This window comes from Grus americana, chromosome 1 (genome assembly GCF_028858705.1).
Source record: "Grus americana isolate bGruAme1 chromosome 1, bGruAme1.mat, whole genome shotgun sequence".
Lineage (NCBI taxonomy): Eukaryota > Metazoa > Chordata > Aves > Gruiformes > Gruidae > Grus > Grus americana.
Genome location: NC_072852.1, coordinates 68831284 through 68853781, shown reverse-complemented (window position 1 = coordinate 68853781; position 22498 = coordinate 68831284). Strand labels below are relative to the sequence as shown.

General features: G+C 37.0%; 1 protein-coding gene across 7 annotated transcripts in view; it reads right to left on the bottom strand.

Moving 5' to 3' along the window:
• ERC1 (ELKS/RAB6-interacting/CAST family member 1) overlaps window positions 1-22498 on the bottom strand; it is a 297951-nt gene that overhangs the window by 163651 nt on the left and 111802 nt on the right. For all 7 annotated transcript variants that reach the window (XM_054835847.1, XM_054835865.1, XM_054835858.1 and 4 more), the window contains one exon: window positions 11280-11473. In XM_054835847.1, the coding sequence (XP_054691822.1) occupies window positions 11280-11473 (194 nt within the window). The remainder of the gene's footprint in view (window positions 1-11279; window positions 11474-22498) is intronic.

The window sequence follows — 22498 nt, the reverse complement described above, 5'->3', positions numbered from 1 at the left end:
TATCAGCAAAGACTAGAATCCAAAATGGTTTCAGAGCCTTTTTGAAGGCAACTGGGGGTCATTAGATCATGTACTCTGACTTGTTGCATTACATAGGCCATAGACATTTACTCCTAGCTACTCTACTGAAATCCCAAAATCTAGGCTTAGCAACTGTTTTTTAAAATACGAAAATAAAAAAATTGAGTCATGGCTGAAAGACTTCAAACCATGTTGTCACTTGGTAGGGCTTTTTCAGTAGTTTATCACTTTGTGCCTTCAACAAATTTATCCCCTTGCTAATCTTTAATCCTTAGCCCTTGGTTCTTTCTGACAGGACAACACAAACTGTACCAAAACTAGTTCTACAATGTCACTACAGGATTTCAGACAGAGATGCAATGACAGCAATCCAACAGTTTACAAAGTATGGATGACTAGTATGTTAAAGCAACTAGTTTTGCACTCAACAGCATGTATCAGAGAACATGGTTAACGTTCAGTCTATTTTCTTCTTGAAGTAACAGGTAAAACCAGTAATATTTAAACTGCCTTGCTTCAGCTTCCTGATCCTGTAGTTTTTTCCTTGAAAAGCTCCATTGATAAGACTTCCCTCTACTTCCCAGGGCACTAAAACATTGTTTTACAGAGGTTTAGATATAAATTCTTTCCTTCAAGTACAAGTTCCTTCTAAACGTCCACCCTATCCAACCCATCCTCCTACACAGACCAAATCTCTGATCTTATATTTTGTAGATCATGTAATCTGATGTGCAATCTTGTGAGAGATCTCAATTTTAGCTGAATAGACAACAGTCTTATAAACACCCTTATTAAAAGTGAATACTGACCTTGAGGTGAGGCTGAAGGAAGCAGCAAATCCAGGAAGGAGATGCGAAAGAAAAAGAGTTAGAGTTTGTGAAAACAGTGTCCAGAGATAAGGCAGTTCAAGAATACAGGACAAAACAAGCAGATCTAAATCAGGTAATGGCACACAGACACACAATCCTTCACAAACACAGAGCTGCATGTTTTATAGATATCTAATTAAAAAAAAAAGAAAAAAAAGGACCTTTACATTAGATTACACCATTTCACTTAGAGGCAACTTTCTGTAGAGAAAATAGTCTCCAATACATAACAGTTCTTGGAAAAGGGAAATAAGTCAACTGTAGAAAACTCTGGATTTATATCACATTACCAGCAAGTAGCCTTCTTCCACAATTCTAACAAACATTTTGAAAATGTGGAGTTTGACTGAGTTGAACCCTAATGTGTTCCTTTATGCCATCTTCTAGGGGCTTATTTTCTCTCCATGAGCAAGACACACATTTTTTTTCCACTTTTCCTGCAGATGACCCAAATTTGTCAAAAGGGAATAGAAGGGAGAAAAACCCCAACCAGAGAGTAGTGTCTTCAACTCCTGAAGACTTGTCAAAGCTAAAAGTTCATCTTTCTTAATTTTGACATTGAAGTCACCCTTCCAAAAACAAATAAAAAGCATCTGCCTCTTCTTCCTGCAGTGCTGCTGTCTTAATTCTTCCATGTAAGGTGCAATCTAAAAACAATAATGACCAAACAGGCATATCTTTGACAGTTCTCTCCAACATTGTTCAAAAGCAAAACTGACCAAGACAAAATGCTGGAGTTCCCTGTATAACATGGAGGTCCCACAGGTTCATTATTGCTTTATATTTTCTAAATATCTCCAATATCTTTTCATAGGCATCTGCTGTCAATTTCACTGATAACAGTGACGTAAGTCAACAAGGAGCCATAAATACAGATCTTTTTCATCTGATTTTAAATTTTATTCTTTTTCAGTCAATAGAAAAGAGGAAAAGTAAGTGTCCTGCTGTCCAAAGTGGCAATTTGGCTTCTACAACATACGCTGTACTTCTCCCATGGCAAAATTTCACTCTAAAAAGGCAGAATATGGTCTAGGGAAAAGTATTTCTATAGGATAGGCTAACTGCTATATGCTTTATTACTCTTGGTATATGGAACCATGTAAATGACATTTGAAGTCCTTATTTCTGGCACAAGTTTTACAAACAACAATGTAGGATATCGAATTTGTACAAGCAGTAGTTTCAGAGCAAGGTACAGCTCAGAAGCGTATTGTTGGTCTGTAACAGACAAACTACTGTAAAGATACTTCTTTTAAACTTTTAAACTAACGTTCTTCAAGTTCCTCAAGGACAGCTGTTGTAAAGGCTGTGTTATTTGGGGATTTTGGAAAGATGAGACTTGCAAAATGCCAAATACTACATCTCTGTGTTTGATCTTGAAGTTTTAACGTTCCAAAAGCCTCAGGTAATTCATATAGAAAAGTGTGTAACTAACAATTCTAACTGAAATCCAAGAGTATGCTCTCTAAGCTGAGCTGCAGAGCTACGACTGGTCAAACAATTTAAAAAAAAGGGAACACAAAAATGAAAATACATACTTGGTTAGATATGGGAATAAAAAGGGTAGGGGGAAAAAAGCTTGTCTTTTTTATGACTGTTACTAGATTATGAAAGTTTAAGACTTCTCCTTTTGTGTTTCAAGGACCCTTTGCAGTACCTGGTTCTATTGTAATGATGTTGTTATAGTGTTTCTTCTATATAACAGTGAAAAAAAGTACAGGCTACAATTCAGAATAGCCCTGTAGAATTTGAATGAACTGTACTGTTCTTTCAAATGCTATTTATTAAAGGTCACATCTTTTGCTGTCACAAGATGAAGGCAAAACAGTACCTGAAACGCTATGCTGAGGTCACCTGCAATTTTCTGTATGTTACAGAAGTATTATTTAGCCAGCTGCACAGGATTTGAATGGAGAATAATTATTGCTACATCTTCATTTTGTTGTGGAATAAATTCTTTCTTCCAAAGAAAAATACATTTTGTGTAATCGCTAGCCCCTTTTTTCATGCTTTTTTCCAGGGGTTCAAAATATTTTTTCAACAATGTGGATTTTTAGAATAATCGTAATATTTATGCAAATAAAAATGAGGAATATGTCTGAAAGCACATAAAAATTAGGAAAAATCTGGAACTGTGCTACCACTTGAACTAAAACCAAGGCAGACACCTGAAATTGCCAGCTATGAGGAAGTCAGTGGAGATCTGCTACAGGCTGGAGGCGAAGCCTCAGTGCCCAGGGGTAAATCAGTGAAATTGAGCAGAGGAGCGCAGCAAGCATCTGCCCCAAGAAGCAGCCCCAAGCAAGCAGGATCAGATACATACCAAGACATGCTCATCACAGAGCAAAATAATAATTTTTAGTTTGCACTATTTCCCTTCCAGCAAGAACGCACACTTGCAGCATTCCTTACAAGATCCAGCAGCAGCGCTTCTGCCCAGCCCCATTAAGTGTGTGCTCCGATGCCACAGTCACACAGGGAGACAATACAATTGTAACACCAAATGGGAGTCTCGGAGAAATCAATTTTCTTTTAAAATGCCATCACATTAATTTTAAAGTTATAGGTGACTTAAATCTGATTGCTGGGTGCAGATCAAAAAAGTTGGTGAGATGTGAACACTTTTGTATTTTAATTAAGAAATATATATATTTAAAAAGCTGTTGATTATTCCAGCTATAATTTTTCCCACATGCTTGTATATTATAGGGAGTGGAATGAGTCTGCTCCATTAGTCTCAGATGAACTCAGGGAAAAGTTTATGTAATAATTTCTAGTCAACCTTTGAATTCCACTTGTTTAACAGTCAGTGATTGTGTACATTTACTACTTCGTTGTTCCTTCAATGTAGTCTGACAGGGAATAATACACACTTGATCTTCCTTGTGTCAAAGCAGAAAGGCTTATGTTTACCACTTTTGACACCTTTTCTTGGTAAAAAGAATAATGGCTGGTCTTTTCCTTCCTTTTTAGTTGATATTTAGAGGGATGGAGAAGAGATGAAGACAGAGAGAGGGAAGGTTTGTGTGTGCATCCATGCACACATACACGCACCGATCTAAGAGCACAAACATGACCAGATGGCCATGGAGCGCTACTGTTGCTATTTCACTGGCTTACTGGCAATTACTGGATTTTCCTTTTGTTCTTACTGTACTACAAGACAATGTAAGGATCTGACACTTTTATTATTACTGTTCAGTTGTCCAAAAGGATTTTTTAAATTTTTTTTTTTTTTTTACTCCTTACTAGTTTGTGAGTATGGATAGCCTCATATTGCTTAAAGATGTTGACTGAAACAAAGCTACAAGACAGCTTTTGAAGAGATGTAGTCAAGACAGGTAATAATGAAATCCTGATATGCAAACTAGACTCATTATTTACAGGATTTTCTTTCTCCTCTGATTTTATAATTAATTATATTATAACTCTACCTGATCTAGCAGTTGGATTGGGAGATAGTTGCTAATAAAACCATTGCTACAATGCTGGCAGAGTATAAATCATCAGATGACAACTCCTATATTAATTACAGGTAACACTTAGGTGTGAGAGGGAATGCTTGATAACCAACTTGACTTAATGACAAAACCAAACAGAACTTTAACACTATGGGAAAAGTGGCATGAAAAGAAGCCTTCAAAAAAGCTCGCAATCAGAGATTCTCATTACTCGTAAGTATTACTCTAGTGTAGGGTTCTTTTTGGAGGATCTAAGATCACATCCTTAGTCTTGGAATAGTAGATAAACCAAGCTTTCAGCCCATTGCTGAATTTAACAAAGGAGACTGTCTGTACTCAGCTCCATAGAGAAGAACCACACTTTAATAGTGTCAGTCCTGCCTGCTTGAGCATGGAAATAATACTAGGGCAAGTACCCAGGCTTAGGTGGTTCAATGATGGGACAACACAGCAAGCTCATTCAGGCAAAGCCTGCACCAGCCCTGACCTCTCGCCTTTTCAAGGGCCAGACTAATTGGGGTTCTTTGACCTTGTTTTTTAGAACAGCTGTTTCTGCAATATCACAAAGTTTCAGCTTCTCCCAAAACACAGAAAAAGGGAGAGAATGGGAAATAAAGGACAGCTAAATAAAGAACAAATGGAAAAAGGATATCCCATTATATGAAAAAGGTGAGGATGGATTGAGGAGTCACCGTAAAATCACTACGATGGCTTTTTTATCTGGTGCTCTCTACAGATGGATTTGCAATTATTGGCAGCATGTGTGTGTCTCTTTTCTTTTCTTAGATGTAAGTTTCAAAAGCAATTAGTAAGTTGGAGTGTTGATCTTAAGGCACTTGAACAAAGGTTGACTTTCAGAGGGCAGACATTTGCCTTCTGAAAATCGACGTACTTTCCAATGTCTGAAGTTAAATACCCATAAGTAAAGGTCCCTCATCTTATATTCTTATTTGTTTAGACCAGTTATGTTGATATAAAATGTATTATTTTTTCCTCTGTGAAACTCAAGGTGAGACTTCAGGTCTAATGATCATTTTGTATCAAGATAAAAGCAAGCCTGAGAAGAAAGAAATGACTTCTTAATTTTCTAGCTTGGAAATGATGAAAATCTTAATATTCAATAGACTTGTGTGCTCAGGGGTGGAGCTGGACTAACTCCTGGCCAGACCACTTCTTTCCATTACAAGACCTTGTTCTCAGATGCTTGCCAAATATTAACAAAGTGTGCTGAAGTTTTCCATGACAGGTGTCAGCCTCACCCGGGATTTTTTGGGGGACAATTTAAGCTACATCCTTCACACATGAAGGGCAGCATTCTTGTGGAAAAAAATTGTTCATATGGTTAAAGACCGTATCATTTTACTGTCATACATAGGCTCACATAAGAGGTGAATTAAAATTACATGGCCCTCTGCATTTTGGAAAGTCCTATGTTTTGAGTTATTAACCTTAGAACCTTAGTATTTATTTAAGCTAGGAATTTTTGAGGGAAGTGGATGAGAAACAACAACAAATTCTGCCTTGTAATAATACCAGACAACCATGAGATAAACATATTCAATTTGCTTTTATGACTGATGGTATCAAAATGGATTAAAGTGTTTTAAAGTGATATTTAATTATTTCAGGTTTTCCTGCACCTGAATCGGAGTCTAATTTATTTTTGGAGGACTTAAATGAGCTATGATAACACAGAATTATAGTCACACCGTCTCTCAAGGTTAACTTTAATGGTGCTGATTAAGACTTTATCAACGCCTTTTGTTCTTTAATTTGACAACGTCTCTTTCACTTCAAATTACGTATATGCCCTGATATAGTTCTTGTTTAGGAATTCTCTTTATAAAAAAATATCTAAAAATTCACAGTAACAACCAATTTGGAAACCAAAGAATTATTATAAGATATGAGCAGTGGCTTGAAAATATGTATTTCAACTTCAAATTGTTGACTTAGGAAAAGCTTAGGGCATAATCTACTAGTATAGTTTCCTTTACACCATTCTAGGAAACCATAAAGCTGATGGAATATGCAGTTAATTTCTCTCCCCATCCATCCTTCATAGACCACTACACAAACATATCACCATCTTATAGACATATAGAGTAAGACACCTCCTTCTACTGCCCACATTTTTCAACACTCCTTCTAGATCACCCTATGTTTTTTAATCTTTTATCTTTATTTACTGTTGAGAAGAAATATTTAAAATGAGAAGTATCTTTTGGCTGCTACACATCAAAAGTTTGAAGGTTTCTTCTTGAACAGGGCATCTTTAAATTCTTTTTAGAAAAACTCTCCCAAATTTCTCTTTCAAAATAGCCATAATTTCCAGCTGTCCTTACTGGGACTGCTGGTATTCCAAAGCTGGGCACAGTCTTGCTGGTTCCCAAATCAAAGTCAAGTTTCCTTCGGGAAAAAAAAAATGGTGACATCCTACATCCTTACAAGGACTACCTATCATCTATAGCGAGCACGCCAAATTAAAATAAATTTCAAGGCTGTGACTGGAACCAGGACTTCCATATATATTCAGTCAGTGCTTACTTGTGAAGCAACACATACCTATGTATTACTGTCACCTCTCAAGCAGATAGAGGATTAGTTCTTATTTGCAGAATATATGCACACAAATACCTCTGTGTGTAAACTACCCATCTGAAGGCCATGATGGCCATGTCCCAGATGATTAGCATAATTTTTCTTTCTTTTCTCTTATTTTTTTTCCTTTAGTACAAGATAAGAATTGCAATAAAACTCAAGAATAGGGCAATACTGACCTCTATCAATGACACATTTTAGACCACTTTGGTTTTAGCTGGTTCAGGCAGAATTGATAGCAGAGATTAGAACCAAAAGGTAAAACACAGCAAGAGAATTAGAATAAAAAGCAACAGCTTCTGTTGAGTTTAAATCAGGGAGAATAGCAGCAAACCTCCTTTGGACTGTGGTCATGACCACTGTGACATGTGTTGAACGCAGAGGCTGTTAGAGCTTGTACTTGACATAACTAGTTCCTGTTTGACCTAAGAAAAAAAGCATAATTGCAGCAGACCCAAACAGCAGCAGCAGCAGCAGCCGGGCAGCCAGCAGTGACATTCCACCCCATAGGAAACAGAAGCCTTATAGAGCACTCACTTTCCCAGGAAGTCCCACACAAACCCCCCTACGTGTTGCGGTGCAGGGACCGACACCTGGTAGGGAGGGTGCAATTTGCGGGAGGCGTGCTTTCTGAGAAAAGGCATAGTCAAAAAAACCCCCACACGTACAAAACAAAACAACTCGTGGAACCAGGACGTGACAGTATAAATGGAAAGAAAAAGTGAGGAAGGAAACAAAACAGAAAATGAAAAGTTACAGAGAGACAGGAGATTGTGGAATGGCAATACAAAAAACAAACAGTTAGTTATAAAGAAAGTGAACAACCAGACAGCTGCAAAACCCTCTACGCCACCACAATCCGGGGACAGAAACAAAACTCATAGGGCTGTTCACCCACAGAAGAAACGCAGACTTATGGCCCACCTTCCAGTAAGAAAAAGCAAAATCCTGCCCACAGAGAATATAAATTTATGAGCTTGTGCTTTCAATCTCATGTTGACTCTAGAGTAGTTTTCAAACTTTTGCATAGCATGCACCATATTTAACACATTATTTCTGGATATCTTTCCTCCCATTCACAGCTGAAAAACAATATCCCCCACCCAGTAATTGCAACAGTTACTGAAGAGTGGAAGCATTTCCCTCTTTATCTTAATTTTAACTGAAAGCGGCTTTGCCATCATTGAAAAGGCTTAAGAGAACAGTTTTCTGCTTCTCATTTCATCTTCCTCTCCTCTGTTCCCCTATACATACCTCCCTAACAGGTGACTCACTTCTTCTCTTCTATGGATGAAACCGTGTTACTATTTCTCTTCTCCTGACGACGTACGGTCTAGTTGTCACATATAACTAGCATAAGGAAAAACTCTAGGGAGAGACTCCCTCTTTTGAAAAATCCCTTTTTTGTTAGTACAGTTATTCTCTGAATTTGACTTATTTCTTCTTATCTTGCTCTAGATGGGAGTAACAGTGGTTCCTGATAGGCACAGCAATATTCACTTTTTTGCTTGCTGACAAATGCTTCTGCAAGTGCTAGGGTTCTTTACACAACAGAGTTTGAACAGCTGTAGAAGCATTAGAAGTCAAGATAATTGCTAGCTTGCTCTGCACGGACCACAGTTTAGGAAGGACTTTTACAAGGCAAAATTATCTATTCACGTAACATGCCCGGATATTTCAGTTCAGCCATTAAAGAATACTTTATAAACAAGCATAGTAGATAAAACCAGGACCAACCTATACATTTAATAGGCATGTTAAAAACTGCTTTGTGTAAAAACTCACAAGGAGAAAGTGAGCTTCCAGAGAAGAGGGGTTCCGAGGAACAGTTGAAAACAACTAAGGCCAAATAAAAATTTCAATAATTATTCAGAAAAAGAGAAATTACTGGTCAAAACCTCACACCAAAGTATCTGAAACCTTGTCTCTTTCTCCAGTGCTGTGATTATATTACAGTGCCACCTGAAAAATCATTTCAGGTGTTGATACTTCACTAATTCATCACACTAACAGTATGTACCTTAGGTCTCTAGATCTTCAGGACCTTTTCCATTAACACTTACAGTGGTTAGAGAAAATGAATATTGTTTTTTGGGGGTTTTTTTGCCCCTTGATTTATACGGCTGCTGGCAATCACATGATAACAGAAGTAAGTCTTTTCTTTGACATAGCTGAAATACCTATTCTAATTATTAGAAATAAAAGAAGACATATTCTATTGTATCTCAGTATTAGTAGAAAAGACAAGTTAAAAACAGAAGAGGACCACTATTTTTTTATAAGAGCAAAGATCAAGTGGTAAGAAGAAATGCATAGCACTGAATAGTCAAAGTATTCACTAAACCGTTATGGAATGATGTGCAGTCATTTGGGGTTTTTATGCTTTTATTGATATAAAAAGAGTTTGGTCTGTGACTGAAACAGCAAAAAACTACCACTGTAACATGAAAAACAAGAACTGCTTTGCAGATCTCTGGAACTGCATCAAAGAAAAACTTCCTGTCTAAGTCTTTGAAGACTGTGTGCCAATGCTTTTAAGAGCATGTAAAAGAGAAGGAGGCCCATCTATTTCTCTGGGGTTTTGGTGGGTTTTTTTTGCTTTGTAGACTATAAACTCTTTTGATTATAGGCCACTTACATGTGTTTATTCAGTGTTTGACACTGCAAGTCCCAATCTTGATTAGTTTCTGAATTGTAATGCAATAAAAAAATCAGAGTTGCATTAAAAGTTTGGATAAGAAAATTCTCTTCCTGCCATTCCAATCTCCTCTAGGAATCAGATTGAGGAATTATGAATATTTCTGACTTGCTTTTCCTAAACAGTAATTACTTCTGCACACAGAAATAATTAAGGCACTGTGAACATATTTCTTCTCCATACCTTATAGAATCACAGAATCATAGAACAGTTTGGGTTGGAAGGGACCTCAAAGATCATCTAGTTCCAACCCCCCTGCCACCGGCAGGGACACCCTCCACGAGACCAGGTTGCCCAAAGCCCCATCCAACCTGGCCTTACTTCTAATGGAAGTTTGTTGCTTATACCCTGATCCTCAGTAAGGGATGCCCTAAGATGATGATGACATGGTGAACTCCACACCCAAGATGGGCCCCTCGAAGGGAATGAAAAAAAAAAAAAAAAAATCACACAAATACGACTTGCAACTGCTATATGGCTTTTTCATGTCTATACTTGATGCACCTACTCTTTCAACCTATTGCCTGAATGTTCTGCTGAAGACATCATGTATCAATGGGCTGAACATTGTATCACTTAGGAAAAAAGGGAAGACAGTTAAAAAGGACATATCCTCACTTTTGGATGTTCAAGCTTACACCATAGGTATATAGAGAATTTTGGTTAAATAAAATAACAACTTAAAGAAAACTAACAGGATGCTGCTTACAATCACAAAGAGAGAAGAAACTCAGCTGACAAGCTGAACTGTTTCAGAGCTCCGTCACCTCCAAGGAAACAAGAATAGACTTCGTAGGAAAGAGTTTTTCATATCATTCAGAGGGGCCCATAATTTGACTATCATCAAGCCAATGAACAATAACCATTGCCATCGCACAGAACCTGAAACGTCCTCTACTCAGTTCCCCTAATCTTCCTGACACTAAACGCAGAGCAGTTAAATAGGGATAGGACAGAAATTAGAAAGACTATGGCACAAGGTAAATGGAAATAATCAAATTTCCATTTTGCTGTTCAAAGTTAATGACTCTTCATTGTGAATCGTAAAGTAAACAAAACACCCCAACCAGGTATTACTGCCTAGAAACTCCCTCTTGGCCCCAACAGAATGCTGAAAAGTGCTGAATCACATTTCGTTTGGACAAAAGCATATCTGTTCATTTGGCTTTACATTAGCCAAAGTTTACTTGCATCCCTACCAGTACAAAGATTTTCAATGCCGCTTGTCAGAAGAACCAGAGTAACTAGTATCACAAGTGCTTAAAAGTAATTCTTCTCATTTCTTTTCTGGAGAACAACGTCTGAAGAATTTATTAAATCAAAAGAACAATTGTTCTCCAAACACACCACAGTGTTGGCAACTTTTCCTACCATCTCCATTCCCTTACAGTTCTATCTACCCTTCTATCTATAATCAACCCCATTTTTGAGCAGCCGGGTAATGAAAGCACACAATAAGACACCTTTTTGCTTACAATCCACCGAAATAAAGGACTGAAGACAGAAAAACTCTAAACAGACTTTCCCAAAATAGGCACTCTAAGGTTTTTAAGACAAGAAAAATGGACTAAGTTAACTCCAACTTTAATCAGCTCTTTTGCTGCTCTAGTAATTTTATATCACTCTCACCTCTCCAGTTCTGCTATCTTCTTATCCTTATCGTTCTTCTCATTTTCCATCTCTTTCAAGATTTCAAGAAGACGATCCACTTCAGCTTGAGCCTTGCTAGATTCTTCCCGATACCGTGTTACCTCCCTTTCCAGCTGCTGCATACGATCACTCAGCTCTGGGCTGGCCCTAGCCTCCAGTGTTGCCTCATGAGCCTGTAACAAGAAGGTTCAAGAAAAAACAATTCATTCACACATATATATTTTACGGATACTATGACGACTGCAAAATGCTATCTAGATATCTATTTCAAAATGGCAAGATTAATTATTACACAAATAAATATATGCTACTTTTAAGTATGGGGAAATACTTTCTAGAAAAAAGAATTCAGAAACAAATTTAATTTTTTTTAATTCAGTCTAAAAAGATTTAAGTGATTTTTTTGATCTGAACAGAATTGACAGAAGAAAGAAGTAAAAATATGAAAAAAGTTAAACTTATTTGAAAGGAAAGAAAAGTAAGTGTGAGTGGATATAAAAATTCATGAAATACACTTCTAAAGCAGTGATATGACTGTAGAATTAGTTATCTGAGGTATTTTTAACCCAGATAATCTAGAACAACAAATCACAGGTTAAGAGCCTTCAATGACTACATCAGTATGCAAAGTGTCAGACAGATTTACACAGATGGTGCTGATCTACTGACATTCTTGCTAGTTATCTGAGCCGTATAGACTAGGACTAATATGAGTATGGCTGCCTACTGAAAATATCTTCACCTAGTTATCTAGGAAATATGTTTTTTAAAATCAGGCTATGAGGACAAAAAGCATCAGAGGACTGAGGATCAAATGACAACAATTAAGAGCTTTTTTCATTTTTTTTAAAATGGCTTGGTTTGTTATCTTATTAGTAAAATTAATTCAACAGTTTCCAAACATATTAGAGACAAAGAAAAGGCAATATTTATGATGGAATTTAAACCAGCAGACTAAGGACTATCTTTTCATTCTCCCCCTGCCCCTCTGCTCTTGGATCTTGAACTGCTATTTGATATCAATTAAAGCTATTTCAGAATTGCTCAAATTTGCTTCAGTGACTAGCAGGTTTGGTGGAGCTATTCTGCTGACCAAGATTGCCTGCAAACTCAAGGCCTTTCTCTTCTCTGAAATGAACCTACAACAGAAAATAAGACTACAGACTTTTTCCCCCTCTGTGTACAGCTATGGAAAGTTGTTTTACAAGCTGCCAGTGTTCTGCTCCAAAGCACAGTAAGTCTAAATCCAATAATATAGGACTCTGTTGCTTTTTAAAGGCAAGCAGACAGAACTGCAGCAGCATAAACCTCAGGGTTAGAAGCTGCTGCTTCCAAAGAACCAAACAGCAAAAATACACTTGGCTAAATCTGTTTAGTTATTCAGTAAAATAAGACTGAAGGAAAATATCTGTTCATTGACCCCAACATTTTTGCCTAGAAGTCTCTTATTTTTAATTAACTCGGTTAAAGCCAAGGCCTCATTCTAGTGAAATCCAGGAGAATCTCAGAGCAGAATATTCTAGGACTGAAGAAGGCCTTGATGCCTGTCTTTACTGGGACTATGACCTTGGGATGGATCTGGGTTGTCCAAATACTGGAACACTTCATATTCCAGGGCCTTGGACCTGCAGCAGCCTGCTCAAGGGTTGAAGCTAAACTGTTTTGGTTTTCTTTCTTTTTTCCTTTCTTTCTTTTTTTTTATTTAAGCAGGAATTCCAGAAAGCTGGAAAACACGTACAGTACTTTACCCTAGAACAAAGTGCCTGGCAATCCCCATGTCTCCCAGGCAGGTCTCAGCAGGAGCACCCAACAACAATAGATTCTGGGAGAACAGAACCCTTTCCTGAGGCAATGTGTTTAGGAAACTTAAAAGGCTCCCCACTTCTGAGAGACTTTCGAGTCAAACCCTGCTACTCCTCTGTCACTGAGCCGTAAATCCAAAAATCCTGCTTCTGAGCTTCTGACTGAGACCCAGCTCCAAGTGCATCCCTGGTGAGCCTGGAAGCTTTGAGAAGCCTTTTGGAGTTACGGCTGTCTATGCTTCCAGATTCCTCACTGCCCCATAAGCACTTTGAATTATAAACCTTTGGAAAGGACTCTCTAAGGCAAGTGGAAGTCTAAATAATGTGTTGCCAAGATGATGCAGACTCCAGGAGGACGTTGCAGCAATGAGACTGATAAGCGTGTCGGTTCCATGAACAGCCGCAGGCATCAGGGAACATACTCTGCTTTGGAAGGAGAGTGTTCCTGATATGCTTTATTGGGATTTTCAGCCTGCGGGAAATCTGAAATATTTCATTAGATTTCCTTTTCAACTATGCTTAAATTTCAAACAAAACCTCTATTCTCCCTTCCCAAATATTGTTTCACACGAACTAGGAATACTGTTTTTGGGGGACATCTACAAATCTACTGGGGGGCATCTATATTCTCCTAAGAGACGCTATGTATAGAGTTAAGTCTGGTTTTCACCAGAGGCAGAGCCTGAATTCGTCTGTACTGGATTTAGGTACGTTTCCAACATCCCAATTGTTTGTTTTAACAAATACTCCTCCAGGCTCTTTAAAGTCATCCAAAATACATAATCAGATAAGCAAGAAACTTCTTTAAAAAAAAGCAAAGCTAGGCTGTTAGTCTGGATTACTAAACTCTCTAATTCAAAGTCAGTCATAAGACCTAATGCAATTCTACTGTCAGGACAGTCCTGATTTATATTACTGTGTGCTAGTAAAAGCATCTCCCCAACAACCCAAGAGACACTACTGAGAAGAGGAAATCAATTTTCTTTTTTAGAAAATTAGCCAACAAGTCAGTGTGTCTGGTTTTTATAGTACGAAAGGGCTATTTACACGACATAAATTATTAGTTAAGACACGTAACACATGTTATTTGTATATAACGCACCTAAGTATGGATACTTTCACCTAACACAAAGAGAACGTTATGTGATATGGTGTAAACTGGAGACCACTTCCTGAGTTGTGAATTACTGACTGACTTTGGTCCATTTTGTGGGTTATGTACAAAATACGTGTTACATGACCATATCTAAAATCCTACTGGATTCATTTATTGTATAGGAGAGAAAACCAATGCATTTAGAGGTTTCCCACAAACTCACATCAAGATCTGGAACAGATGAAACTGGCTACCTTCCCAACGCAACTTTGCGCAAAATCATTCAGCAGTATTTTTTTTTTTAACCAAAAAGAAAGTGAAACACAAATAATGAATTCCTATATTCGCAGTAAAAAAAACCAACAAAAAACAAACCCCAAAAAACCCCAAACCAAAAACCACATACAACTTCTTCCCCCGCCCACCAAAGGTGTACAAAAATTCCAAAATAAGACAGTAATTTCATTTTCAAAACAAAATGGACATATACAGTGACAGTTTCTGCTGCAATAACAGACTATAAGAAGTGCATTTTGACAGGTTCAACTTTCCGCTCTGCCTGAGACAGTATTCCTAAATCCGCAACCTCTTAATATAGTTACAAACAAATATGAACATGTATAAAAATATGATGAAAAATTAAATAAATTGAAAAGCAGCTTGCTTAGGGTGAAGGGAATATCACACTTTTTCCTCTGACAAATGAGAAATAAGAAAAGGTATGTCTACACAGGCCATTGAGTTTACCTGATTACAGGCTATTTTAAACCTCTTAACTGTTACTACTGGCCCTGTCATTAGCTCTCCATGTCTGCTCCAGTGTGGAATCAAACGGGTGAATTTAAGCTACTTTCAAGAGCACAATCAAACTTGTATGTTTGATTCTGCATTGATCTGCATAAGAAACACAGTCACATTTTAGCTAGAAAGCAGCACCTTAGTGAGCTAGGTTTTTATTAGCAAAGCTCATCTGATCAGTATTGATTTTTGCCAATTAATTTCAAATTCTAAGTGGTTCAGGACCAAGAATAGTTTAAGCTTACTACTCCGGATACGTGTTCAAAGTTCTTAAGAGGGACTATAAACTAAGAAGTGGTTTAACAGCTTTCTGCTTTTCTGCTCTTAGCCATCATTTCCCATCTTGAATGCAGTAAGTGATGGGGTGAGTACTTTAGGTACCTAAAGAATAAAAGAGAGTGATTGTTCCTCAAATAAATGTACTATAACTTCTACCGCTTCCACAGAAAATCAGCTGACAAAGCCAACTTTTACAACTAAACCAAAGATGACCGATGTTTCACAGAAATAACCACTATTTACAGATGGAGAGGAGGGGAAGACGAAACAGATTAAAAAGAATTTTCTAAGTTGGTATTTCTCATGCCAAAAACCTCTTTACTAAGAGAAAAGGTGATCTTACACAGCTTAAAGTGTGCCAGAGGCAGGGAAGAAAACAATAGCACAGATCTAATTTAAAAAGTTCTAAAATGTAAATAAAAATTCCAAACATTATGACTAAGATTCCAAATCAATATTCCTAAAAGATTAACTAAATCAAACAGCAAATAATTCACAGCAAACACTTTCTACTTTTACCTAAAAATTGAGACAGTAAATTCAAGTTTAACATTTCACATATAAATGTTGCCAAGAACTTTTGGCCACAAAGTAGAAGTTCCCAAGAATTTGAAATCTCTTTTTAATCCACCCTTCTGCCTCCAAGAGTGCCTTACATCTTCTAACAATAGTAAATGCACACACAAATACAAAAACATATTATGACTATTTACTGCAAAAGACATATATAACAATTTTCTTTACTTTCCTATTGTTAAGGCACCAATTCAGGTGATAAAACGTGTGCTGCCTTCTATCAGGTCTTTATTAGTTTCAACAAAATTATATATTTGAGAAACAATCAGACTTGTTCCTCCTTTAGTTCCAATGCTCTAAACACCATGTACTGTAACAGCTTTTCAAAAAGGCTGCACTGGAAGTAAAAGGCTCAGTGAATTCTCTGATATACTATGCACTGAAAAACTTGAGTCTGTCACAAAGAGTTGTTTGTTATCTTACTACTGACAAAATATCATAAATAGTCAGTCTCTGTTAATGTGGCTGTAAATTTTTGACAATGAATAAGCAAATATTTGGTTGGAATCATTTAATAAAGAAGGCTGAAAGTCTCAATAAGAGGGAGATGCCTCGAGAGAACCCATTATTGAAAACTGATCTCTTCGGAAAGATATGAGCTCCCATAGTCACTATTAAACGTCAACAATTTGCTCTCTTTGGAATTTACACCAACGCAAAAAGTGTACGAAAACAGAAGGGAAATGCCCAGGTGACAGCTGTCTTTGTGAGCGTACTTCAGCCCCCTTACCCGTGCCTCCTCCAAGCCAGGCTTTACTCACCTGACCACAGGCTACGATTTTACAGAAACAGAGCTTCATTCAATGTGCAGAAGGGATTTGCTCAAGTAATGATCAGTATTTGTTTTTGATACTCAGCACATGGCTCTATGCCTTTAGTCTAAATTACATGAATGACACTGAAAAAAAAATATTTTCCCCATTTTCCTTCTATCACGCTAATCATGAATGTAGGCTGTTTCTTGGGAGATGGTAAGTAACCACTTCCTACCACTGTCAGTGGGAAGAGAGGATGTGTTATTATACCCGTTGTGCAGGTGTAAAACTGAGATGCAAAAATATCCTGCCTTATTCCCTTAATGCTTCCCTACTATTTAAAAAAAAAAGTTTTATCATCTAATTTCTCTAGATTACCATCTTCCTTATATATTTCTGGCTCATTCTTGGAGCATTTGTCACACAATATTGAAGACTGCAAGAGTCTGGCAGACAATAAATTAGTTATAAAATGTTATAACAATGACCTCACAATGACACAATGTTGCACTGGCCATTTCCTAGCTTTTGGATATTTAATTTTTCAAAATGAATGTTATCTTAACAAGTTTTCTGGGAGGAGTAAAGTAGGTAAGCTTAATTTTTTTAGGTATAAGAAAATTGGGGGAAAACCCCTCCAACCTTCCACAGCATAAGAAGATGCTGACATTGTCATATACCATCAACAGGACTGTTGTTGAGAATATGCTCTCCCAGGCACAAATTCTCCTGCCTATTTGCACCAAGTACAATCCTTTTTTACTATATCTCATTTCCCCAACCTTTTATCAATATTATTTAGCCAGATTCAAATTCCACTCCTCTTATCCAGGCAGATTCCACTAATGTACCAGTTCTCCTTATCTTTTTCCTCCAATTTTTTCACGTTTGGGAGATTTTTTTGCACAGTTAGTTCTATCCAACAGCACCTGTAGTCCCATGTCTTCTATCCATATGCAACTCCCTCCTCAAACCATGTCTTCCCCGAGTCCCAAGTTCAGTACGATTTTCCTGGTAATCCTAGCTACTCATTCCCCCAGCAAAATCCAATCTTTCTCCTTCTGGTGGCTATCTTTCTGTACTGGCTTCTAATCCTAACATTATTTGTCCTGATCCGTTCTGCACACCGAGATGCTGATTTTTGCATCTGTTGTATTTGTACCAAGCAGCTGGTTGGAACCAGCATGACATTTGGTGAAGAGTCTACTTAGTATTGCTGCTGCCTGCTCAAATCACCAGACCTAGAAGAGGCTGTGGCAATGGAGAAGGACAATGAGAAGGTCTTCCTCACTCTTCAGGGTGGGGTATAATCAGTGCAGGTGGAATCTTTGGGAAGTTTCATTGCTAAATCTCTCTCTCAACTGAGCACGTATGAATAGACAATGCATTTAACCTTTAACCAATTTAGATTTAAACAGGGGCATCAAAAATATCTGGTACAAGGACAAATCTTTTAATAAAAAAATTACTAGTAAAAAAAAAAGATTAAACACATTTCTATATTTTGCTCTTGAAAACAGTGAGTTATGGCTGAGAGCTTCTATCAAAAAGACACAAAACCAAACAAAATCTCAGACTGATCAAACAACATAAGAAACTTCAGCTAAAAGATTTAAAAGAGTTTGCAAAAGCCTAAACAATTGATAAAACATTCTATTTAACAGGATGCATTAAACAAGTTTAGTAACGGACTGTACCAGTGTAACTGTCAGGTTAGGAGGCTAGCAAATTATTTTAAAGTGGAGGAATGTATCAATTTACCAGAAAAGTCTTGAGTCTGCTTTTCATACCTGAACACACAAAACTGCTGGGGAAAAAATATTCTCTGTTGTGAAATACTAAATAATTAAATCCTTCAAATACCATATCCACTAATATTATATCCTTTAAGAAAATTATGGGGTTTTTTCTAATCTTTGTGCACCAAATACCTTAAAATATTTATTAATGACTTTTTTTTACATCTAATAAACAACTCAAAGTGTAACATAGGAGTTTTTATGCCCTAGTTGAGCATTCATTATTATTTCTGCTAGTCCTAACGAAATACTTTTCCCTATCGCACACTACAACTCTTTTCCCAAATCTAGTCCCATAAATGCGTTGCATTATCTGCTCTGTTAAAATAATTTCTAATATGGGATGTTGCAAAACCTGATCTATATAAGCACCAGGAATTCTCTGACCTTCAGACAATGACTGTCAGGATAGACAGCTATGTTTACTCTGAACATTGTCAAGAGTAACACAGATGTCAGCCTGTTCAAAGTTTTGTAACATGATTTTTTTAGGCACACAGTCACAAAAGAAATATCTGATAAAAACACCTTGCATTACGTAATTTACAGTGTCAAGATATTATTATACAAACACTCCTTGAAAGGAGTGCTCTTTGACATCAAACACAAGACTGGTAATAGGATCCAAAATTAAACTGACATAGTACCAGTGAGCTTAATGGTTACACAAGTTTTTAAGTCATCTTTTACTTGCCGTAACTTAATTATTATTTCTAATGTGCTGCCATACATAGTGTGATAGAATACTTTCATGCAAGGAGCTTGATTTGCATAGAAATTCTACATTCCTCCTCTGAAAATGCACAGACAATGGAGATGAAAGGAAAGCTACAGGACACTTCAAGCAACTGCAGCAAAGGGAAACAAAAACATTGGCACAATATTAAGCTGTCCAAACAAAAATGAAGTTAAGACCAATGCAGCCAAAAAGAAAAAGCATCTTAGAAGGCTTTTTTGAGCATGATTGGTCAGACATACTACAGCATTTTGTTTGTATCCATACCATCTACACCCACTATTAAAGTAAATCACCAATATACCCTGTGTTGGCCCAAATATAAAAGCACAGGTGAATACACATGCAACACAGAAAATTAGATGGGGTTGGCAATAGCCTCTCAATTTGCCAGGGAACTTACTGGCTTGGATGGATGACTCAATAAAACTTCAGGATGCTAAAGGGAGAAAGAAGACAGGAAGAGACGGGGAAAATTTGGGATAGGAACAGTGTGAGAGAGAAAAAGAAGAGATGCAACAAGAAAAGAATTTAAAATAGCAGCTGCAACATTAATTTACTAAGATGGTAGAATCTTCATTTGTGGTTTTAGCATGCATTACTAACCAGCTCTGGAAACATGAGAAACATGGAGAGTTAACCTTGCACAAGTTCCAAACCTGGTCTTGATTTCTCATCTTAACAGTTTTGTCCAGTCCTCAAATACTTAACGTAGTCCTGTGTTTGGGTTTACAAATGACAATTTTACAGGCTGAGCAGGACTTTAATTTCTAGTGCTTCACTTATATCAATTACAAGACAGCTAAATGGTTTAGAAAACTAATTCAGTAACTGACACTACCTGAACGCTGAACACAATTGCTGGGTTTTTACTTTTATTTTTACAAGACATCCTGATTTCCCTGGTAGCCTTTTTCTTTCTAAGTTGCTGCACTGAACACATAATTTATCGTCCCTTCTTTGAAAAAAACACATCATCAGCTGAGAACAAAAAATAGTATTTCTATCTCACCTACCAATATTATCAGCAATATTTTCAGTTGTGGCAGGAAATCCATGTTCACAAAAATAAAAAGCACCAGAGTCTGTATTAGACTAATCGAGCTAAATCTTAGGAAACACTTCATTCAGTCATTTTTTCCTGTCTTTTGAAAGATACTATCCTCCTGAACTTGAAGGAAGAACACCACAGCAGAAAAAAGCATCCTCTGAGTGAGCCTGTGGAATCTAGAGGTATTTTCCTGGCAGGGAATCACTGCTAACATTCTCTGAAGAAAAGTTCCTAGAACTGCACCAAGGGGAAGTTTTTTAACATATGGTTTTGGACTCTTTCTTTTCTCTAACCTCGATCCCTTTCAACTAAAGAAAATAACTATAGGGAGAAAAACTATGCACTGGAGATGAAGACAGACAAAAAATCGCTCATCTTCGCTGGAACAAATCCTAATATTTGATGGTCTCTCCCAGATTAGACAAACAAAATGAAACAAAGCATATTGGCTGGGAAAGACAAGAGAGAAAAAGGGAAAGAGTATCCTGAAGAAAAACAACTAGAAGAAAACTTTTTCACTATAAAACTAGTACATCAAAACAGAAGTTTGAAAAATGAGTTTTCTAAGGGGAAAAAAACCCACACAACATAAAACCACTTCACAGAAAAACAGGGAGGGAACCCCCTGTGTGTAATTTCCCTCTATTGATTCCATCTCAGAAAAAAAAGGAGACTATTTAAGGCAGGACACCAGGCCATGTAAACTCAACAGGGATTTAAGTCTTGCTTTCAGCATTAAGAATCTCCCATAGTATCTCCTGCTGGCAGCAGGCTGACAGCTGAGTGCGGAAGCAATGACAGTAGAATAATTAGAACATTAAGCACACAGATTTGCATAAGCATAATATAATATATATAATAAAAAACCCAACCCTGAACATGAAAAACACTGAAGAGTTTTATTTGCCAAGACAGGGTATAAAACAGGCATTAATAAGAAGAGGAATAGTAACAATGAGAACTAGACACCTAGTCAGACACTGGAGACTGCTTACATGGAAAGAAAAATAACATCAGCAACTTTTCAGCAACCCTGCACTCCACTTGGTTCATAATATTTCATTTTAGTGTAAAGTTAAATACCTTTTACAGACAAAGTGGAAGCTTGTACTGTTCATGATTTCTCCAAGGCTCACTGTTTAGAGATTAGCAAGTTTTTTCCCAAGGACTACCCAAATCTTTTTTATTTAATGACTTAACAGTAGTCCAATTCGGTCTCTTCTGTCAGGTTCTTAACTTCTAAGGCTAATACATTTAACTGAAAGTAATCAAACTGTTCATTGGAAATAAGAGGCAAGGGAAACAAGATTGATGTTCAACACATCTCTGTTCGAACTGTAAGGGAAATAACCTAAAAGGAAAAGCTTTTTGCCATTTGCTGTTAAGAGCTACACAACAGTCTCCTTCCTGTGTATGTCTTACGCAAAACAACACTAAGATAATGTAATAAAACTCAACATAATAAACCTCTAATTTGGTTTTAAACTGAATGCTCTTATGTAGCCATCAGCTTTAAGGTTAACTGTGACAGTTATTTGCCATGGTTAACAATGCAGATGTGTAAACCTGAGTTTTTAGAAGCTTTAAATTGGAGATGGATTATCTATCGTAATTGTTTCAAGGATGACAAGGAATTAATCCACCTTGAAAATGTCAAACTGCCTGAATAAATACCTGCAATGCATTTAAAAAGAGAAAGCATTTTAAAACCACATTTTTCTACTTTTCCGCAAGCAACAAAAAAACACTGGCAAGTTAAACACAGCTGGAAAAAAAGGTTATTAAAGAAATATCTAAACTTACTCATAAGTATAAAACATATTCAAGTGGTTGCTAACTATGTTTTCTTGAGTAACTAAGAGTAACTGTGACTTGGTTCTAGAAAGCAAGGAGTACCAGTAGTAGAAGTGGGCTCTTTCATACAGCTTAAGGAAAGCAAATGCACAGTTAATTACATGAAAGCATACCTGGGTCCTAGAGCTTCAACTCCTTTACAAAAAGCCATTGTGGACTGACTTATCACCAAAAAATTCTGTCCATTGAATTTGAATTTTCCCTTGAATAAGACAACTGCAGTGCCCAACATGACATAGTATTTAGAAAAGGAACAAAGAATTGATGGTTTTGTCTCAGTAGGACTTGAGAGAGTAGTTTAGGGTCTCTGCACAGGAAACAATTGTGCAAATGTCCTAGTAAGCTATAACACCCGAAGTAGGGGAGCAGATATCCAGAGTATCATGGAAGGGCTTTATAGTGCACATAGGTAATGGTAGACTATCAATTTTCTTTGCTTGTAGAACTGAAAC